General features: G+C 40.8%; 1 protein-coding gene across 5 annotated transcripts in view; it reads left to right on the forward strand.

Moving 5' to 3' along the window:
• The window catches only part of LOC138736554 (kinase D-interacting substrate of 220 kDa-like), a 135,058-nt gene that overhangs the window by 2,180 nt on the left and 116,494 nt on the right, over positions 1–16,384 (forward strand). Inside the window, exons 1-2 of one of the 5 annotated variants that reach the window (XM_069886244.1) lie at positions 13,372–13,496; positions 14,569–14,692. In XM_069886244.1, the coding sequence (XP_069742345.1) occupies positions 14,585–14,692 (108 nt within the window). In that variant the 5' untranslated portion in view covers positions 13,372–13,496; positions 14,569–14,584. Of the gene's footprint in view, positions 1–13,371; positions 13,497–14,141; positions 14,218–14,568; positions 14,693–16,384 lie in introns of those variants that run through there. The other 4 variants (XM_069886241.1, XM_069886246.1, XM_069886243.1 and 1 more) reach the window with 4 other exon arrangements.

Below are 16,384 nucleotides of genomic sequence, written 5' to 3' on the forward strand. Positions count from 1 at the left end.
TTTCTGTAGGTAAAGCTTGTAAAATAAATATCTGCATTGAGTGTTTGTGAAGAACAGGTCTGCAGAAAATTAGATGCCACAGATTGTAAAATGGGAATGGTTGGAAGATGGAGGAGCAGGTTGAGAATTTTTGCCCAATGGTTGAAGAATGTTGCTCTCGCTCTGACAGAATGTGAAGATTGTTAAACTTGGACTTTTGGACATGTCTCTTCAATGTCTCTGCCAGCTTCATCTTTTAAAAAAAAAATCTGGTTAACTTTGTTTAAGTTCATACTGCTGCATGGAAAACAATAACTTTAGAAGAGGGACCCCTGTCCCTTTGATCCTGGTTCCACATTCATTAAGATGGCTGATGCTCTACCTCATTATCTTCCTGCTATATCTGTGTGTCTTTTGACTCCCTTAATACTCAGAAATCTATCAATTTTTGTTTTGGATGAGCTACCACAGCCTCTGGGTAAGAATTTTTTGTAAGTTTTATTGAGATGTCTGATTTTTCTAAACTGTAGAGAATACAAACAAAGCAATGCAATTTCTTCTTATTCAGCAAACTTGCAATTCCTGGAACCAGTGTAATAAATTATGCTGCAATCCCATTATGGTCAGTGAATTCTTTTTTCACTTAAGCAGATCAAGTTTGTCTACAATACTCAGGGTGTGATCAAATGATATAATTAAATTTCATTGCAATTGTTCGAGTGCCATTCCTAATCATTTATTTTATCTACATGGGAGGAAATCAGTGATTTGTGTACAAGGACACCTTAAATTTAAATTTTGTGTTTATTATTTCTTAAATTAGACACAAGCACAGTAACAGGCCATTTCAGCCCCACGAGTCAGTGCCCAATTACACCAAATTAACCTCCAACCCCAAGTACACTATGAATGGTGGGAGGAAACCGAAGCACCTAGGGAAACTCCAAGCAGACACGGGGAGAACGTGCAAACTCCTTACAGACAACGTGGGATTCGAACCCCATTCCTGATTGCTGGGGCTATAACAGGATTGTGTTAATCGCTACACTAACTCCACTGTCCATTGAATGAATATCCACCCAAGATTCAAGATTCAATTTATTATCATACTAATAAGACTGTCACATTACATGAAATTTATATTTGCCTGCTGTAAGGCAGACCGATTCCAGGAATTGCCCAAGCCCCTCTTACAGTCAGTCTTAGACTCTGAGGGAGAGAAGCAAGAGAGTCTCCCCAGAGTCACTGAGTCTCCGTAGATTCACCTCCAGCCCTTACGCAGCCACCCAGAGTCCCGTCCAAACCACTGGCAACCCGTGCTCCAAATCAGAACCTCCGACACAGGAACCCTTCAGTGCCCTCGGCACCTCCTCGCATCAAGTTACAATACCTGGTAACCCTCCAGTCAATTCAAGCTAGTCCCCAGCAGTCAACAGCCCTGCGCTAGTCTCTCTTCAGCAGTCTGCAGGTTCAATGGGTTCCTTGCCTTGAGTCACCAGCAGCCCACCGCATGCACTGGTCCCTCAGCCACAGAGCCCCCTCTCTGCTTTGCTGCTGTGGTCATTGTCCCCATGGGTCGTATCCTCCGCTTCTCCCTCTCAGACGGTGGATGATCTTCCTGTCCTTTGGTGCCCTTTCCTATTTCATGTTTCATCATGCGCAGACTTTTTGGAGCAGCTGGTGAATCTGTGAGACATGATGATGGATTAATTTTTGGAAAATTATAATTAAAATCCGATGGCAAATGCAGAAAGACTAATCATACATTTTTTGTGTGGCCCTGCTTTTCTGAATCATATATTAAACTTTAATTGCTTTCTCCTGCTGTAATTTTGTGGTAATATTTTAGTGCTGATTAGCTTTTTCTCCACTTGTTTTCTTTCTCTGAAGGAGAGATGTGCTGTCAATTACAATATGATTGGTCGTAAATCATTGTATTGATAATAGTTACATTAATAAAACCATAGAACATTACAGCACAGAAACAGGCCCTTTGGCACTTCTAGTCTATGCCTGACCAGCGCCCATTGCATAGCCCTCCATTCGTCTCCCATCCATGTACCTATCCAAATTCTTTTCAAATGTTAAAATTGAGCCCACATTCACCACTTCACTTGGCAGCTTGTTCCACATTCCCACCACTCTCTGAAGAAGTTTCCCCTAATATTCTCTCTAAACGTTTTCCCTTTCACCCATAACCCATGTCTTCTGGTTTGTATCTCACTAATTCTCAGTGGAAAAAGCCGACATTGATCCTGTCCGTACCCCTCAAAATTTTAAATATCTTTATCAAATCTCCCCTGATTCTTCTAAGCTTTATGATTCTAAAGTTGGGTTTTTTTAGAGAAAGTAACTAATATTAAAAGTAATCACTTGACATTTTGTTGATAAAACAGGAGTTCACGCTAACATCATCTCAAGGGTTTGAACCTTAACTTGGCATCGGTCCCTTGTCGCAATGCACATGGTTTTATTTTACCATTATCTTCTGAAATTTGCAGTGTATACCTTGAGGTTGGAGCAGCTACTGTTGTGATTGAAAAATAATTATCCACTTCCTTTTGTCAATTATTCTCAAATGTACATTTTGATTCATTGTGGATGATACAGAATGTTATCTCATTGAGGAATTTAAGTTATTTTACAATGACACCTTTGAACTTAGGGAATGCTTTAGAATTGTTTTTAAAATTTAAATGTAGACATAAAGCATGGTAAAAGGCCCTGCGGCCCATGAGCCCTTGCCATCCAATTACACTCCTGTACATTCTTGGTGGGAGGAAACCAGAGCACCTGGAGAAAACCCACACAGACACAGGGACAAGGTATAAACTCCTTACAGACAGTGCAGGATCCAAACTGAGATCACTGGTGCTGAACAGTGTTACTCTAACCACTACACTAACCATGCTGCCTCCCTATGCTCACTGTGCCACTCTTCCAGAGAGGATTTTTATTCCTCTAGCCTGGAATAGTTTGAACTGCTTTAAACTTACCTCAAATTAAGTAACAAATGAGATGTGATTTACAAGCAGTTGACTGGAAAGAATAATAGCTCTAGACTGGGTTGAAAAATCCAGAAGATTGATTTTGACTCCACTGCGTCATTTGCTGCCTTGTATAATACGTGGAGCAGTTATTTTTCAAAGATTGCCTACTTTATGGTTTGAGATTTATTTTTATCTTACCACTGTTTCTAGGAGAAAGTTCTGTGTTGATCACCTTCAATTGGGAAGTAATTTCGTTGACTGCAATAGTTTTGCAATGAGCCATACCTTGGTCTGAAAGCCATGGAGAGAGCCAATTATAAGTTTTGTGATAGTATTCATTAATTGGAAGTTGCTGTGTTTCTCTGCTAATTATGGGGGGGGGGGGGGGGGGGTTGCAGTACAACAGTGCATATCTTTATATTTTTTTTCCTGAAATTTAGGTTAACATGTTTAATTTTCCTGGACTATTTGTGCAAATAGATGTTGATGAAGGGGTAAAACATTAATTTAAAACTCTTAGTTATTTTGATCAGACTGCGTAATGTTTTGAGTTGATTGTTTGAAGTGGCTAGAATCAAACGCTTGCGTGAGGTTGAATCGGACCCAAGGATGGATAATCAGCTCTGCAACACTTGATTAAGTGTTTAAGAGATCAGTTTTACTGCATTTTGCTTTAAATTCCAGATCTTTGCTAAATGTGTTGCTGGATATGTATTATTTTAACTGATTGAATGAGGCATAGAAGACCTGATACAATGATGAATTGATTTTTACAAATGTTTGCATTGACCCTATTTCAAGTTAAGTCACCTTTATTTATCGTTCATACCATGCTGGCACATTAAAAACGAGATAGCAGGACAGAGTATATTTACATAAATATAGGTTAGAATATAGGTACCGCACGGATGGCAGTCTCTTCAATCTGAGGCGCCTGCAAGCTCACACCAAGACACAAGAGCAACTTGTCCGTGAACTACTCTTTGCAGACGATGCTGCTTTAGTTGCCCATTCAGAGCCAGCTCTTCAGCGTTTGACGTCCTGTTTTGCGGAAACTGCCAAAATGTTTGGCCTGGAAGTCAGCCTGAAGAAAACTGAGGTCCTCCATCAGCCAGCTCCCCACCATGACTACCAGCCCCCCCACATCTCCATCGGGCACACAAAACTCAAAACGGTCAACCAGTTTACCTATCTCGGCTGCACCATTTCATCAGATGCAAGGATCGACAACGAGATAGACAACAGACTCGCCAAGGCAAATAGCGCCTTTGGAAGACTACACAAAAGAGTCTGGAAAAACAACCAACTGAAAAACCTCACGAAGATTAGCGTATACAGAGCCGTTGTCATACCCACGCTCCTGTTCGGCTCCGAATCATGGGTCCTCTACCGGCATCACCTATGGCTCCTAGGATGCTTCCACCAGCGTTGTCTCCGCTCCATCCTCAACATTCATTGGAGCGACTTCATCCCTAACATCGAAGTACTCGAGATGCAGAGGCCGACAGCATCGAATCCACGCTGCTGAAGATCCAACTGCCCTGGGTAGGTCAAGTCTCCAGAATGGAGGACCATCGCCTTCCCAAGATCGTGTTATATGGCGAGCTCTCCACTGGCCACCGTGACAGAGGTGCACCAAAGAAGAGGTACAAGGACTGCCTAAAGAAATCTCTTGGTGCCTGCCACATTGACCACCGCCAGTGGGCTGATATCGCCTCAAACCGTGTATCTTGGCGCCTCACAGGTCGGCGGGCAGCAACCTCCTTTGAAGAAGACTGCAGAGCCCACCTCACTGACAAAAGACAAAGGAGGAAAAACCGAACACCCAACCCCAACCAACAAATTTTCCCCTGCAACTGCTGCAACCGTGTCTGCCTGTCCCTCATCGGACTTGTCAGCCACAAATGAGCCTGCAGCTGACGTGGACATTTACCCCCTCCATAAATCTTCGTCCACGAAGCCAAGCCAAAGAAAGAAAAGGTTAGAATAGAAGTTCAACACATTTAAAATATTAAGTCTTGTAGATTAACATTCCACGGTATCCAATCCCCAAATGTCCTGGGAATTCAGGAGAACGATGGCTTGGGGGGGGGGAAAACTGTGGCCCAATCTGGACATAAAGGCCGAAGTGCTGCACTACGTCCTTAACAGATGGCAGAAGGGAGAACAGTTTACATGAGGGGTGAGTGGAGTCCTTCACAATGTTTATTGCTTTTTGTCTGCATCGAGTGTGGTAGATGTCCTTCATGGTCGGAAGAGAGCCCCCAATAATCTTTTCTGCTAACTTCATTATCCTCTGCAGGGTCTTGCGGTCTGAGGTGGTACAGCTTCCAAACCAGGTAGTGATACTGTGACAGATAATATATTTTATATTGTATATTGTATATAGATATGTTATTGAAGGGGATAGATTGTGGGGGCAATGTGGGTCACAAATCAACACAAAACACTTCACAAAACATATCTCATTTAAAATGCCAGAGCTCTCCACAAGTAAGACAGTTCCAAGTACCTTTGCAAAAACTTTGAAGAATGCCTAAAGAGACTTCACAAGTAGGTGTTAATTGGACATGCTTTGGAGTAATGGATTAACAGATGAACAGACTCAGAAGATGGTGTCTAGTGCTGCAATCTGTCTGAATGCAATGTGCTGTTCTAAGAATGTCATGTGTTTTTGCAAGCAGAGAGAGAGAGAGAGAGAGATTTAACCAAACAGGTTTTATTAAAAAGAGAGAGAGAGAGAACTGGTTTCTGCAGCATGGCAAGCTGGCAGCTTGTTTAAAACTCCATTTTGAAGATGGTTTCTGAGTTCAGCCTGTTGGGGACCCTTGTGATCCATGCAGGAGGAAGTGTTTAATCTGTAATAAAGGAAACAGAGAGGAACACTGTGGTTATAATTTGGAGAGCTTTGATGGGGCAAGTTTCTTCGGCAAGACACTGAAGTGGCTATTTGGAGGGAATCAATTTGTGTGTGCCCAACAAGCAACCTCTCTCTCGCTCTCTCTCGCGCTTGGGTTTTGGGGTCCTCTGGGCCCATTACAATGCATCCTCTGTAGAATGTAGTGAGGATGGAGGGTGCGAGAGGAACTTTGCTCTGCCTTCTCTTTAAAGCTTTTTTTTATGGCCGTTTTACATGGTAAACAGCGTGACATTGACTGTGCATAAGAATATATTATTTAATAATATCCAGTTTTGTTGTGTTTTCAAATTTATAAATTTGCACCAGTATTTGTGCTTCAATATTGTGATATTTATAGACATTATTTTGTTTTCTGACTAAAATGTTACATTTTCAAATGAAACAATGCCTGTTAAAGTACATACCTTCAGGGTTGTGTAATGTAATTCTTTGGAATGTCACTACAGTTTAGTATCTTAATAAAAATAACATTAAATTAACATTTGACGTCTTGATTGATTTAGTTCAACAGTTTTTGGGTCAATTGGAGTAGAGAAAGCATCAAGATTATAAACCTTTTAAAAAAATTTTAACATGAGAAATGCAGTAGGGGGAAAATTATTAAATTCCTTACTAGGTCATTTTTATTGCATGCGGATGAACAAAAATCTGTACTTGTTGCTGGATATTAAACCATATGAGCTGCAGAGAATTGAAATAATTGGCAAGATATTGTATTCATCTAGTTCATACATTATTTATTCCAGCATTGAATTTTGCATTGCAGCACTTGTAGAAAATTGATTATCTGCTTTTTTTGCGGGGGGGGGGGGGGGGGCATGAGGGGGGAACATTCAATTGTCCTCAGATGCCTGGAGCAATGTCACATTACTGTGGGTACTGTCATTTGAAGAGGGAAGCAGACAAGTTGCTAAAAATACTTATGAATTGCAAATGCAATTAAGTGTTCTTCAGACCAAAAATGTTTTTAAGCTTGCACTGTATGGGACCAGAAAAATAGATGCATTGATAATCTGGAATAAAAATACACAAGTATTTCAAAAGTGTACATATTTTTAATATTTTTATTGCGACAGTCACTTTTTTAAAGTTCCCCAGCATTATTTACTTGATAATTCTGAGGGATTAATATGGGTACTTGCTGGTCCGGCCAGAATATCAGCAACTCAGTTTGATTTTGTTGGAAAAAAAAGCTGTTTCTGACAACTGCAATTACTAATGCACTTTTCACCTAATTTCATTAGATTAAGGAGCTATTGTGAATTTCCCAAATTTGTTTGTCAATTTACACTGTTCTACTGTTTCCCATCATTTGAAGTCCTTTTAAGAAAATAAACAAAATTTTAATCAAGATTCGCTATTGCCAGCAGAGACAAAGGTAGAATCATTGTTGTGTAATGGAGATATAACTAAACTTACCTCAGTAAAATATAGATTGTTACAAAAGAAAGCTCAGAAAGTAGGGGTTCATTGTTTTGGATTGGAAATACTCTGGCTGTTTGCAAGTATCTACAGAGTGCTCACTCCTGGGTTTTGTTTACCTCCAGCAACAGATGGGAGCAGAAGGAGAACTGTTGTTTGCTGAAGAAGGTGGGGTTTTTGTAAGTGAGAGAGTCACATGGGCTTTCTAGCAGTCTCAGTTGGAGAAAGAGAGAGAGAGAGAGAGAGAGAGGTGATACTGAAAGCAGCTGAACAGAGCAAGTCAGGAAGCTTGTTGGAACTGAAGAAAATTTCCAGAGTGGTGGATGGCTATCTGTCTGATGTTTCTCTTGGAATAAGTGGAACAGAAAGGAACTTTGTGGTAGCCTGAAAGAAAGAGATCATCTGGAGAACCCTGATGGGGCAAGTTTCATCAGCAAGAAATCCTGGAACAACAAATCTCTCTCTGCAAACACTACGAGAACTTTCCTGAGTGGTAAACATTTACCTTTCGGTCACCAAAGGCTGGTGAACTTTATACATGTTAAATTCTGTGCACAGTATAAGAATTGCCTACAACCAGAGAACTTGGAAGAATGAGAAGTGAGATTGAACTGTGAAACAAAGAACTTTTCTTAAATTTACACACACATCACATACACATGCGCTTAGAATTAGACGGTGGTTAAGTTGGGTTTAGTTAATAGAGATGTTAAAGTTTGATTCAGTTTTCATGTTTAAAGATAATTAAAAACAACTTTTGTTTAAGTTACCATTTGTCATGGTGAATATCTATTGCTGCTGGGTTTTGGGGTCCTTTGGGCTCATAACACTTTTTTCTTCTGTACACCACATGTATTTGAAATGGATTTGCAATATTGATTTTTTTTTTGGTTTTAAATTTATAAATATTTATTTTAAAAAGAAACTATTCGTCCTTTGTTCAATAGCATTCTCTTTCTGATATCAAATAATATTTTAAGGAAGTCACTGTGGTGAAAAAATGTGCCCAAAATGTATATCAGTTTCCAAAATCTGCCCTTTTAGTGTTTATATTACCTGTATTTAAACAGCAGCTATGTTAGAATATTTTAATTGGTCTTGTTTCCATTTTCCTTCGACTAATATATTGTCTGTCAAATAAGTTTACAGGTTTAAGTTGTCACAAAATACCAAGACCAGTGAGAAAGGTACTTCTGTGAATGATCTAAGAGCAAGAGTAATATATTAACGCCATTATGGCATTCATTCAGGAGCCTGATGGCTGTTGGGGAAAAAAATGTCTTTAAGCCTATTGGTGTGTGCTTACACATTTGGCCATTTTACACAACCACTTGGTTCTGGGATGTTTGCGGCTTTATTACGCTACACCTTCTGTGTAAAAGGTATGGATGTGGATTTGTGGGGCGGGGGAGGTCATTACAGTCCCGGCTTTTTTTTCTAGCAGCAGGGATAGTAACAGTGCTCTATTGCCATCTGTGTAAAAGGGGTGATCCGGCATTCCGGAACCATGATGGGAAAGGACAGTGATTCTCAATGTTTTTCTTTCTACTCGCATACCACTTTAAGTATTCCCTATGCCATAGGTACTCTGTGATTAGTACGGGATTGCCTAATGTTACGTGCACTGTTACATAACTGCAAAGGAAATGGGCCAGTGACAATTTTTCTCAAGCAACAATTGGGTCATTTTCAACCTTCCCTTCCCAGTCACATACGACTTTAAGCAATCCCTTAATAATTACAGAACACTGATAGCATAGGGATTACTTAAAGTGGTACGTGAGTGGAAAGAAAAAGGTTGAAAACTACTGATTTGGACCTCCCTTGCCTCCAGGCACATTTCCTCCTTATCCTTTAGTAGCCCAACCTTCATTCTCATCATCCTTCTGTTCTTCCCATATGTATAGAATGCCATGGGTTTTCCTTAATTCTACATGAAAGGCCTTCTCATGCCCACTTTGAGCTCTCCTAAGTCCTTTCTTAAGCTCCCTCCTGGCTATCATATATTTCTCATGAGCCCGTCCTGTTTTCTGCTTCCTGTATCTTGCTTTATTCTTCCTCTTGACTAGTTACCTAACCTGTTTCATCAGCAAGAGTTCTCTTCTTGTCCCAGAGGGTCAAACCTATCTTGAACCCTGCACAAGTGGTCCCAAAATTTCCTTCATGTTACTTCTTTCACCCTTAAACATCTGTTTCCAGTTTATTCTCGCTAGTTCCTGCCTGATCCCTTCATAATTAGCCCTTCCACTGTTAAGCACTTTCCCATTTTGACTGTTTTCTAATCCTTTTCCATAGCTATGTTGAAGCTCAGAGAGTTGTGTTGACTCTCACCAAAATGCTCCTCCTTTGAGAGGTCTGCCACCTGACCAGGTTCATTCCCCAGAACCAGATCTATTATGGCCTCTCCCTAGTTGGCTGGCTCATATACTGTGTCAGAAATCCTTGTACACACCTGACAAATCCAAGTCCCTCTATCCCTCTTTCCAGTTAATAGGAGTGAAGTTGAAATCACCCATAACTACAACCCTTTATTTCCTGCACCATTCTAAAATCTGCCTGCTTATCTGCTCCTTGGTATCCTGAAGGCTATTTGGGGGCCCATAGACTACTGCCAGTACAGTGATAGCTCACCTCCTATTTCTTACTTCCAACCACACTGACTCAGTGGACACTCCCTCTGCAGCATCCTCCCTTTCTATAGCTGTGATGCTATTCGGGACCAGTAATGCTACTTCCCCCCCCCCCCCCCCCCAACCTTTTAAACTTCCCATCCTATTCTTTTTAAAATGCCTGTTTCAGCCAATCTTGCCCAACCTTCAGCCAAGTTTCAGTAACAGCCACAACATCGTAGTTCCATGCACTGATCCATGCTCTAAGTTCATCCCATTTATTCTTAATGCTCCTACCATTGAAATAGACACATTTCAACCCCTCTAACTAGCAACCTTTATGTTCTGTCCCCTGCCTGTCCTTCCTCACCAACTCAGAGCTTCTTGCTTTTGTCTTTCCACCCTTATCTCTGCACTCACATTCTGATTCCTACTCCCCCTGCCAAACTAGTTTAAACCATCCCCAACAGCTCTAACAAACCTGCCTGCCAGAATATTGGTCCCCCTCCAGTTCAGGTGTAGCTTGTCCTTTTTGTTCAGGTCAGACATTCCCCAGAAGTGATCTTAATGATCCAGAAATCTGAACCCCTGCTTCTTGCACCATCTCTTCAGCCAAGCATTAATCTGCCACAACTTCCTGTTCCTACCCTCTCTGACTGCTTTTTAACTTTCCCAACTCCCTATATTCCCTCTTCAGGACCTCATCCCTACTCCTATGTCATTGGTCCCCATGTGGACCACAACATCTGGCTGCTCACCCTCCGCCTCCAGAATGCTGTGTTCGATTATTGACATCCCTGATCCTGGCAACTGAGAGGCAACATACCACTCAGGACCTCCGATCTTGTTCATAGAACCTCCTATCTGTTCTCCTAACCGATGAGTGCCCAATTTACCATAGCTCTCCTCTTCTTCCCCCCCTTCCCTTCTGAGCCAGGGGGCAGTCTCTGTGACGGAGACTTAACCACTGCAACTTGTCCCCGGTAAATCGTCCCCCACAATAGTATCTAAAACAGTATACATGTTGTTGAGGGGAATGGCCACATGCACTCTCTACCTCCTTCCCTTCCCTCTCCTGACAGTCACCCAGTTGCCTTTCTCCTGCCTTTTGGAGGTGACTGTCTCCCTTCATCGTGCCACTTTTAAGATTCTTAAGAAGTGTGGCTGTTATTGCATAAAATTTTGTGCATTTTTTCTCTTGTGCAAGTTCCAGTTTAACATGTAACCAAGATTCAGTGATACAGATATTTCCCGACTTGCGACCTACTCAACACGACCATCCACACATACGACCAGTTTTTTTTTTAAACAAATACACTTGTGTGTCGTTCTGTGGGCATGCTAGAAAGATGGCAAGAGGAAAAACCTATCCCTTGCCTATAGATTGTCTCATTTTACCGTTTCAACAATTTTAAAGGACAAAAGAAAAAGTATATGAGGCTGTAAAAGGTTCTGCAGGTATGAAGAGCCATCTTGATAACTAAAGATGATTATGTTCAGACTCCTCACCTGCCACCCCACCAGCCTCCATGTGCAACATGTCCTCCTCTGCTATTTCACCCACCTACTATGTAATCCCACAACTAGACAGTCCCCTCTCCTTCCACAGGGACGTCTCCTGTGACTCCCTCATCCACTCCTCCCACCCCACCTATTGTCCCCTTGGTACCTATGCCTGTGACCGCCTATTCATACTCGCCTCCATTCGGGGCCCCCAAACAGTCCTTTCAAGTGAAGCAACATTTTACTTGTGTATCTGCAAGGATCACTTAGTGCATCTGATGCTCCCGTTGTCTCTTCTACATCGGAGAGACTGGGCGAAGTCTGGGAAATTGCATTGTTGAGCACCTTGGCTCTGTCGCCTCAATAGTGTGGATCTCCCAGAGGCCATCCATTTCAATTCCCCATCCCATTCCCTTGCTGACATGTCTATCCATGATCTCATGCACAGACATATTGAGATGACCCGTAAATTGGAAGAACAGCACCTTATCTTCCGTCTGGGCACCCTCCAACCGGATGGCACTAACATGGACTTCCCTTAAACCACCCCCTTCCCCCTGTTTCCCTTCTCCAGCTCTGTAACTCTTTTTCCCCTCTCCTTTCACAGAGCCAAAATCAATCCTCACCTCTTCTTATCATATCCAATTAACACCTTTTGTTGGTCTTTACTCTTCCCCCAGCCTTCAGTCTCTTTATACTTGTGCCTTTCTGTTTTTTCCTTATTCCTTGAAGGGCTCAGGCCCAAACACGTTGGTAATCTATCTATAATCTATATCCTGAAGATACTGTGAGACCGGCTGAGTTCCTCGGACGTTTTTGCTACAATCACAGCATTTGGAGACTTTCATATTTAATTCCTCTGAGGAACACCTGCAGTTAAATCTTGGGGATGTGATCATTGATGTCTAGCAACTGCAATATTTTCGTTTGTGTCATGTGTAACTGCAGCCATTAGATTACTTTTCATTTTGATGCCCAGTGACTACAACAGCAATTGCTCGTCACCCCTTCATAATTTGATCTTTGATCTATGTTTGGGCAAGAATCCGATTGAGGTCTGAAGCCTAGTCACCATCCAGACCAGTTTTGATCACTCATCAAAAAATGCACAGCTTTTGCAAAGATTTTCTTTGGATATCAATAAGTAGATTATTGCTGAGTTAATGTCACTTGATAATGGCACAGATGCGAGCTTACATTATTTAGTTGATGGTTGAATTCATTCTATGTATTGGAAAGAGGAGAAGCTGGGCATTGTCAGTTAGATGTCAGTGTTGCAACTACACTGGAATGCCTTGATTAGAGATGCAACTTGTTCTGAAGCCAAGATTTTCATTACTGTATCTGCAATGTCGTTAGCTGTGAGCACTGAATAGAGATTCAGATTCCTTTTATTGTCATTTAATACTACAAAAAATATATTACATGAAATTTCATTTTGCCTGTCATAAGGAGTCGCCATTAGCATTGCCCTGTGTCCTAACAATAAGAGAAAGAGAATCTCCGTGAATTTGCCTCAAGTGTTTCTGCAGCCTCTGCACTCACACCGACTCCAGTTCAAACCATCGGCAATCTGAGCTCCAGATCCAAACCTCTGATTATGATCAGGAAGCCTTCTACGCAGTGGAGTCAAAATCAATCTTCTGGATTTTTCAACCCAGTCTAGAGCTACTGCTGGTGTAGATCCTGTTGGTGAATACAGTGCAGAACATCAAACAACCTCCCTCCCCTCCATCAACATTCCGCTAACTCGGAAACCAGTCAACGTACTAATGGACACCATTCCACCCTGATTGCATGCTCTTCTCCTTCTCCCTCTCATGGAGAGGGGACAGGTGTGTGATGTTGCACACCAATGGCGACAAAGTTACTTTCCTCCTCGCATCATTTCAGTAAATGAACCTCACAATGGTGTTGCCATGCTGCCCTTGTGATCCTTTTGCTGTTACGTGACATACTGTAATATGCTGGTGTTTCTTGTACTTTGTACTGCTTTATGCAGTTCGCATTTTAGAGTTGGGATGATGAATTGTTCTCGGAGCAAACCCTTGCTGTATTAGGTACAATGCGACTGTAAATTTTGAACTTTTAAATTTGCATTTTTCTAATTATAAAATGTGAGATTTGACGTAAAGGTGTTACAGAACATAAATGTCACATTTGGATGAATTGATATATAATATATAGAGGGGTCTGAATGTTCTCATGGGTGATGATTTTGTTGTTTACTCCAATCAGCTCCTATGACTTCCATTTCTTCACCTCCAGAAGGTTCCTCGCGCCCTCCTCTGTCTGTTAACTGGAATGAATTTCACTCTTGTTTTGATCTTGAGGTCTCAGTCGCACAATCTTGAACAACCTTTTAAGCCAATCTTTTGATGAGCTCTCTTGACTTTCTTTCTCAGTATGCTAATTTCATGGTCCTCTTTTTCAAAATTCTCCACACAGTTCTAGTTCCATTAACTAATTTCTCAAGTATGATGTTTCAATGTATTTAGTTCTCTTTTTAACATTCTGTTTTTGCCTTCTCCCTGGTAGTTATTCCTTGTTCTTACCTTCTTTGTGCTTGGATAGCTTCCTTTTAATTGTCTTCCATATTCCATCTTAAAATGATCAGAGATCATCTTTAAAAAAAACAATAAAAATTATATGAGCTGAGAGATGATGCTGAAATTTTATTATGATCAATGATTTCAAGCATTGTGATGTTGAGTGGTGTGGACAGTGTGAAATGTAACATTTAATTTTATGTCACTCTATAACATGGGTCAAAGCGAAATGACAATTCCTGAGAGTAGGTTTCATATGCTAAATATCTTGAAAGGAGAGTGATGCATTAAATGGCTTCCTGGAATAATTTGCCATGATATATGGCAAATGCTGTTTGATTGTTGTGGAAGCCGTGACATGATGGGTCATTTAAAAGTTCTGCACCTGTGGGTTTTGAGTGCAGATCAGCTCCAAACTCAATTTGCTGAGCAAGTGAAATATATTGTTGAAAATAAGGGAATGTTTACTTCTTGTGTTTATAGTAGTAGGTACATGAAATTAACAATGTTTTTTTCTGCTAGTACTGTACTTGACAACTGGAGCTACTCAGTGATGTTATTTTGAAAGTGATGCAAATTTGTTTTAATTTTATTAGGTGATATTGATCACAAATGGCCGCTGTCACAGCTCAGAGCTTGTTAACTTATATTGAAGAAGAGAATGTCACTGCTTTCAAGGCATTGCTGGAGAAGGTCAAGGATGTGGATGAAAGAAATGAGGTGAGAGGTTGATGATATTAAATAATAAGTTCACGGTCAAGCTCATAATACATCTCCAACATGTTTTGGTACTAAGTTGCAATTAAAAGGTAAAGATTTTTTCAGAATTGATCTACAAATATAATGTGTGGAACAAAATATGGTTGAATTTCTTTGCTATTGCTTCAGAAATACTTTGCTTCCTTTGGCCTACCCACAATTGTCAAGCAAAGAACCTTCTTAGTACTGCTTTGTATCTGACAGATTGAGAGTTCTAAAGAACAATTTATTTTAAAAATTTAGATACACTGCATGGTAACAGGCACTTCTGGCTCGGGAGCTAAATACTCCAATTAACCTACGACCTTAGTACATTTTGAAGGGTGGGAGAAAACCAGAGGACCCAGAGGAAACCCACACAGACATGGGGAGGACATCTTCTTTCTTTGGCTTGGCTTCGCGGACGAAGATTTATGGAGGGGTAATGTCCACGTCAGCTGCAGGCTCATTTGTGGCTGACAAGTCCGATGTGGGACAGGCAGACACGGTTGCAGCGGTTGCAAGGGAAAATTGGTTGGTTGGGGTTGGGTGTTGGGTTTTTCCTCCTTTGTCTTTTGTCAGTGAGGGGGCTCTGCGGTCTTCTTCAAAGGAGGTTGCTGCCCGCCGAACTGTGAGGCACCAAGATATACGGTTTGAGTCGATATCAGCCCACTGGCGGTGGTCAATGTGGCAGGCACCAAGAGATTTCTTTAGGCAGTCCTTGTACAAACACATTAAACACAGCATCAGATTCAAACCCAGGTCACTGGTATTATAATAGTGTTGTGCTAGCATGTTTACCTTTTTATATTTAGATTTAGAACTCCTGAATTCAAAGCTAGTTTCTTTAAAAAAAAATGGAGTATTTGCTGAGCGTTATGAGCTGGAGCCTTCAGGTTTCTTAGTGATGTAATTATGCAGTCATATTGGTGTGACTGCAATTATACCTCTCTGTCAAACTGGAGCCAGATAATGCCACCAATAATGTTGGCTGACCACTCTGGAAGAAAATTTAGCAAACTATGTATTTTTGTCACTTAAGTAGAATTTTGGAAATACCGCTATGTCCTCCATTTTATTCTCCCTTAAATTTGTTATTGAAAGCTAGGGGATTATTTTTTAAAAATGAACTTTAATTGTCACAATACTTTGCAATTTTGAGAACTCCAGTAATCATAATAAAAAAAACACATGACTCAGCCATGCTCAGAAATACATCCAAGCTGAGACAGCAGATCTTAAAAGCCTAACCTGTTGAAGAGTTATTTGGTTGATTTGTTTTCCTTCACTACATGCTCTTAAAATGTAGGATGCATTTAGAATGTATTGGAGTTATTGTAGAGACCTGTTATGAGCCCAGAGGACCCATAAACCCAACAGCAATAGATATTAACCAAGACAAATAGTTACTTAAACAAAAGTTGTGTTTAATTATCTTTAAACATGAAAACAGGATCAAACTTTAACTTATCACTATTAACTTACTTAACCTAAAACCCTTCTAATTCTAAGCACACGTGTATGTAATGTGTGTAAGTTTAGAAAATGTCTTTAATTCACAGTCCAATCTTACTTCTCCACTCCTCCAAGTTCACTGGTTGCAGATAATTCTTACACTGTGCACAGAATTTAACATTTATGAATTTCAGCAGGCATTGATGCTTGAAAGGTAAA

The sequence above is a fragment of the Narcine bancroftii genome, chromosome 6 (assembly GCF_036971445.1).
Source record: "Narcine bancroftii isolate sNarBan1 chromosome 6, sNarBan1.hap1, whole genome shotgun sequence".
Classification (NCBI taxonomy): domain Eukaryota; kingdom Metazoa; phylum Chordata; class Chondrichthyes; order Torpediniformes; family Narcinidae; genus Narcine; species Narcine bancroftii.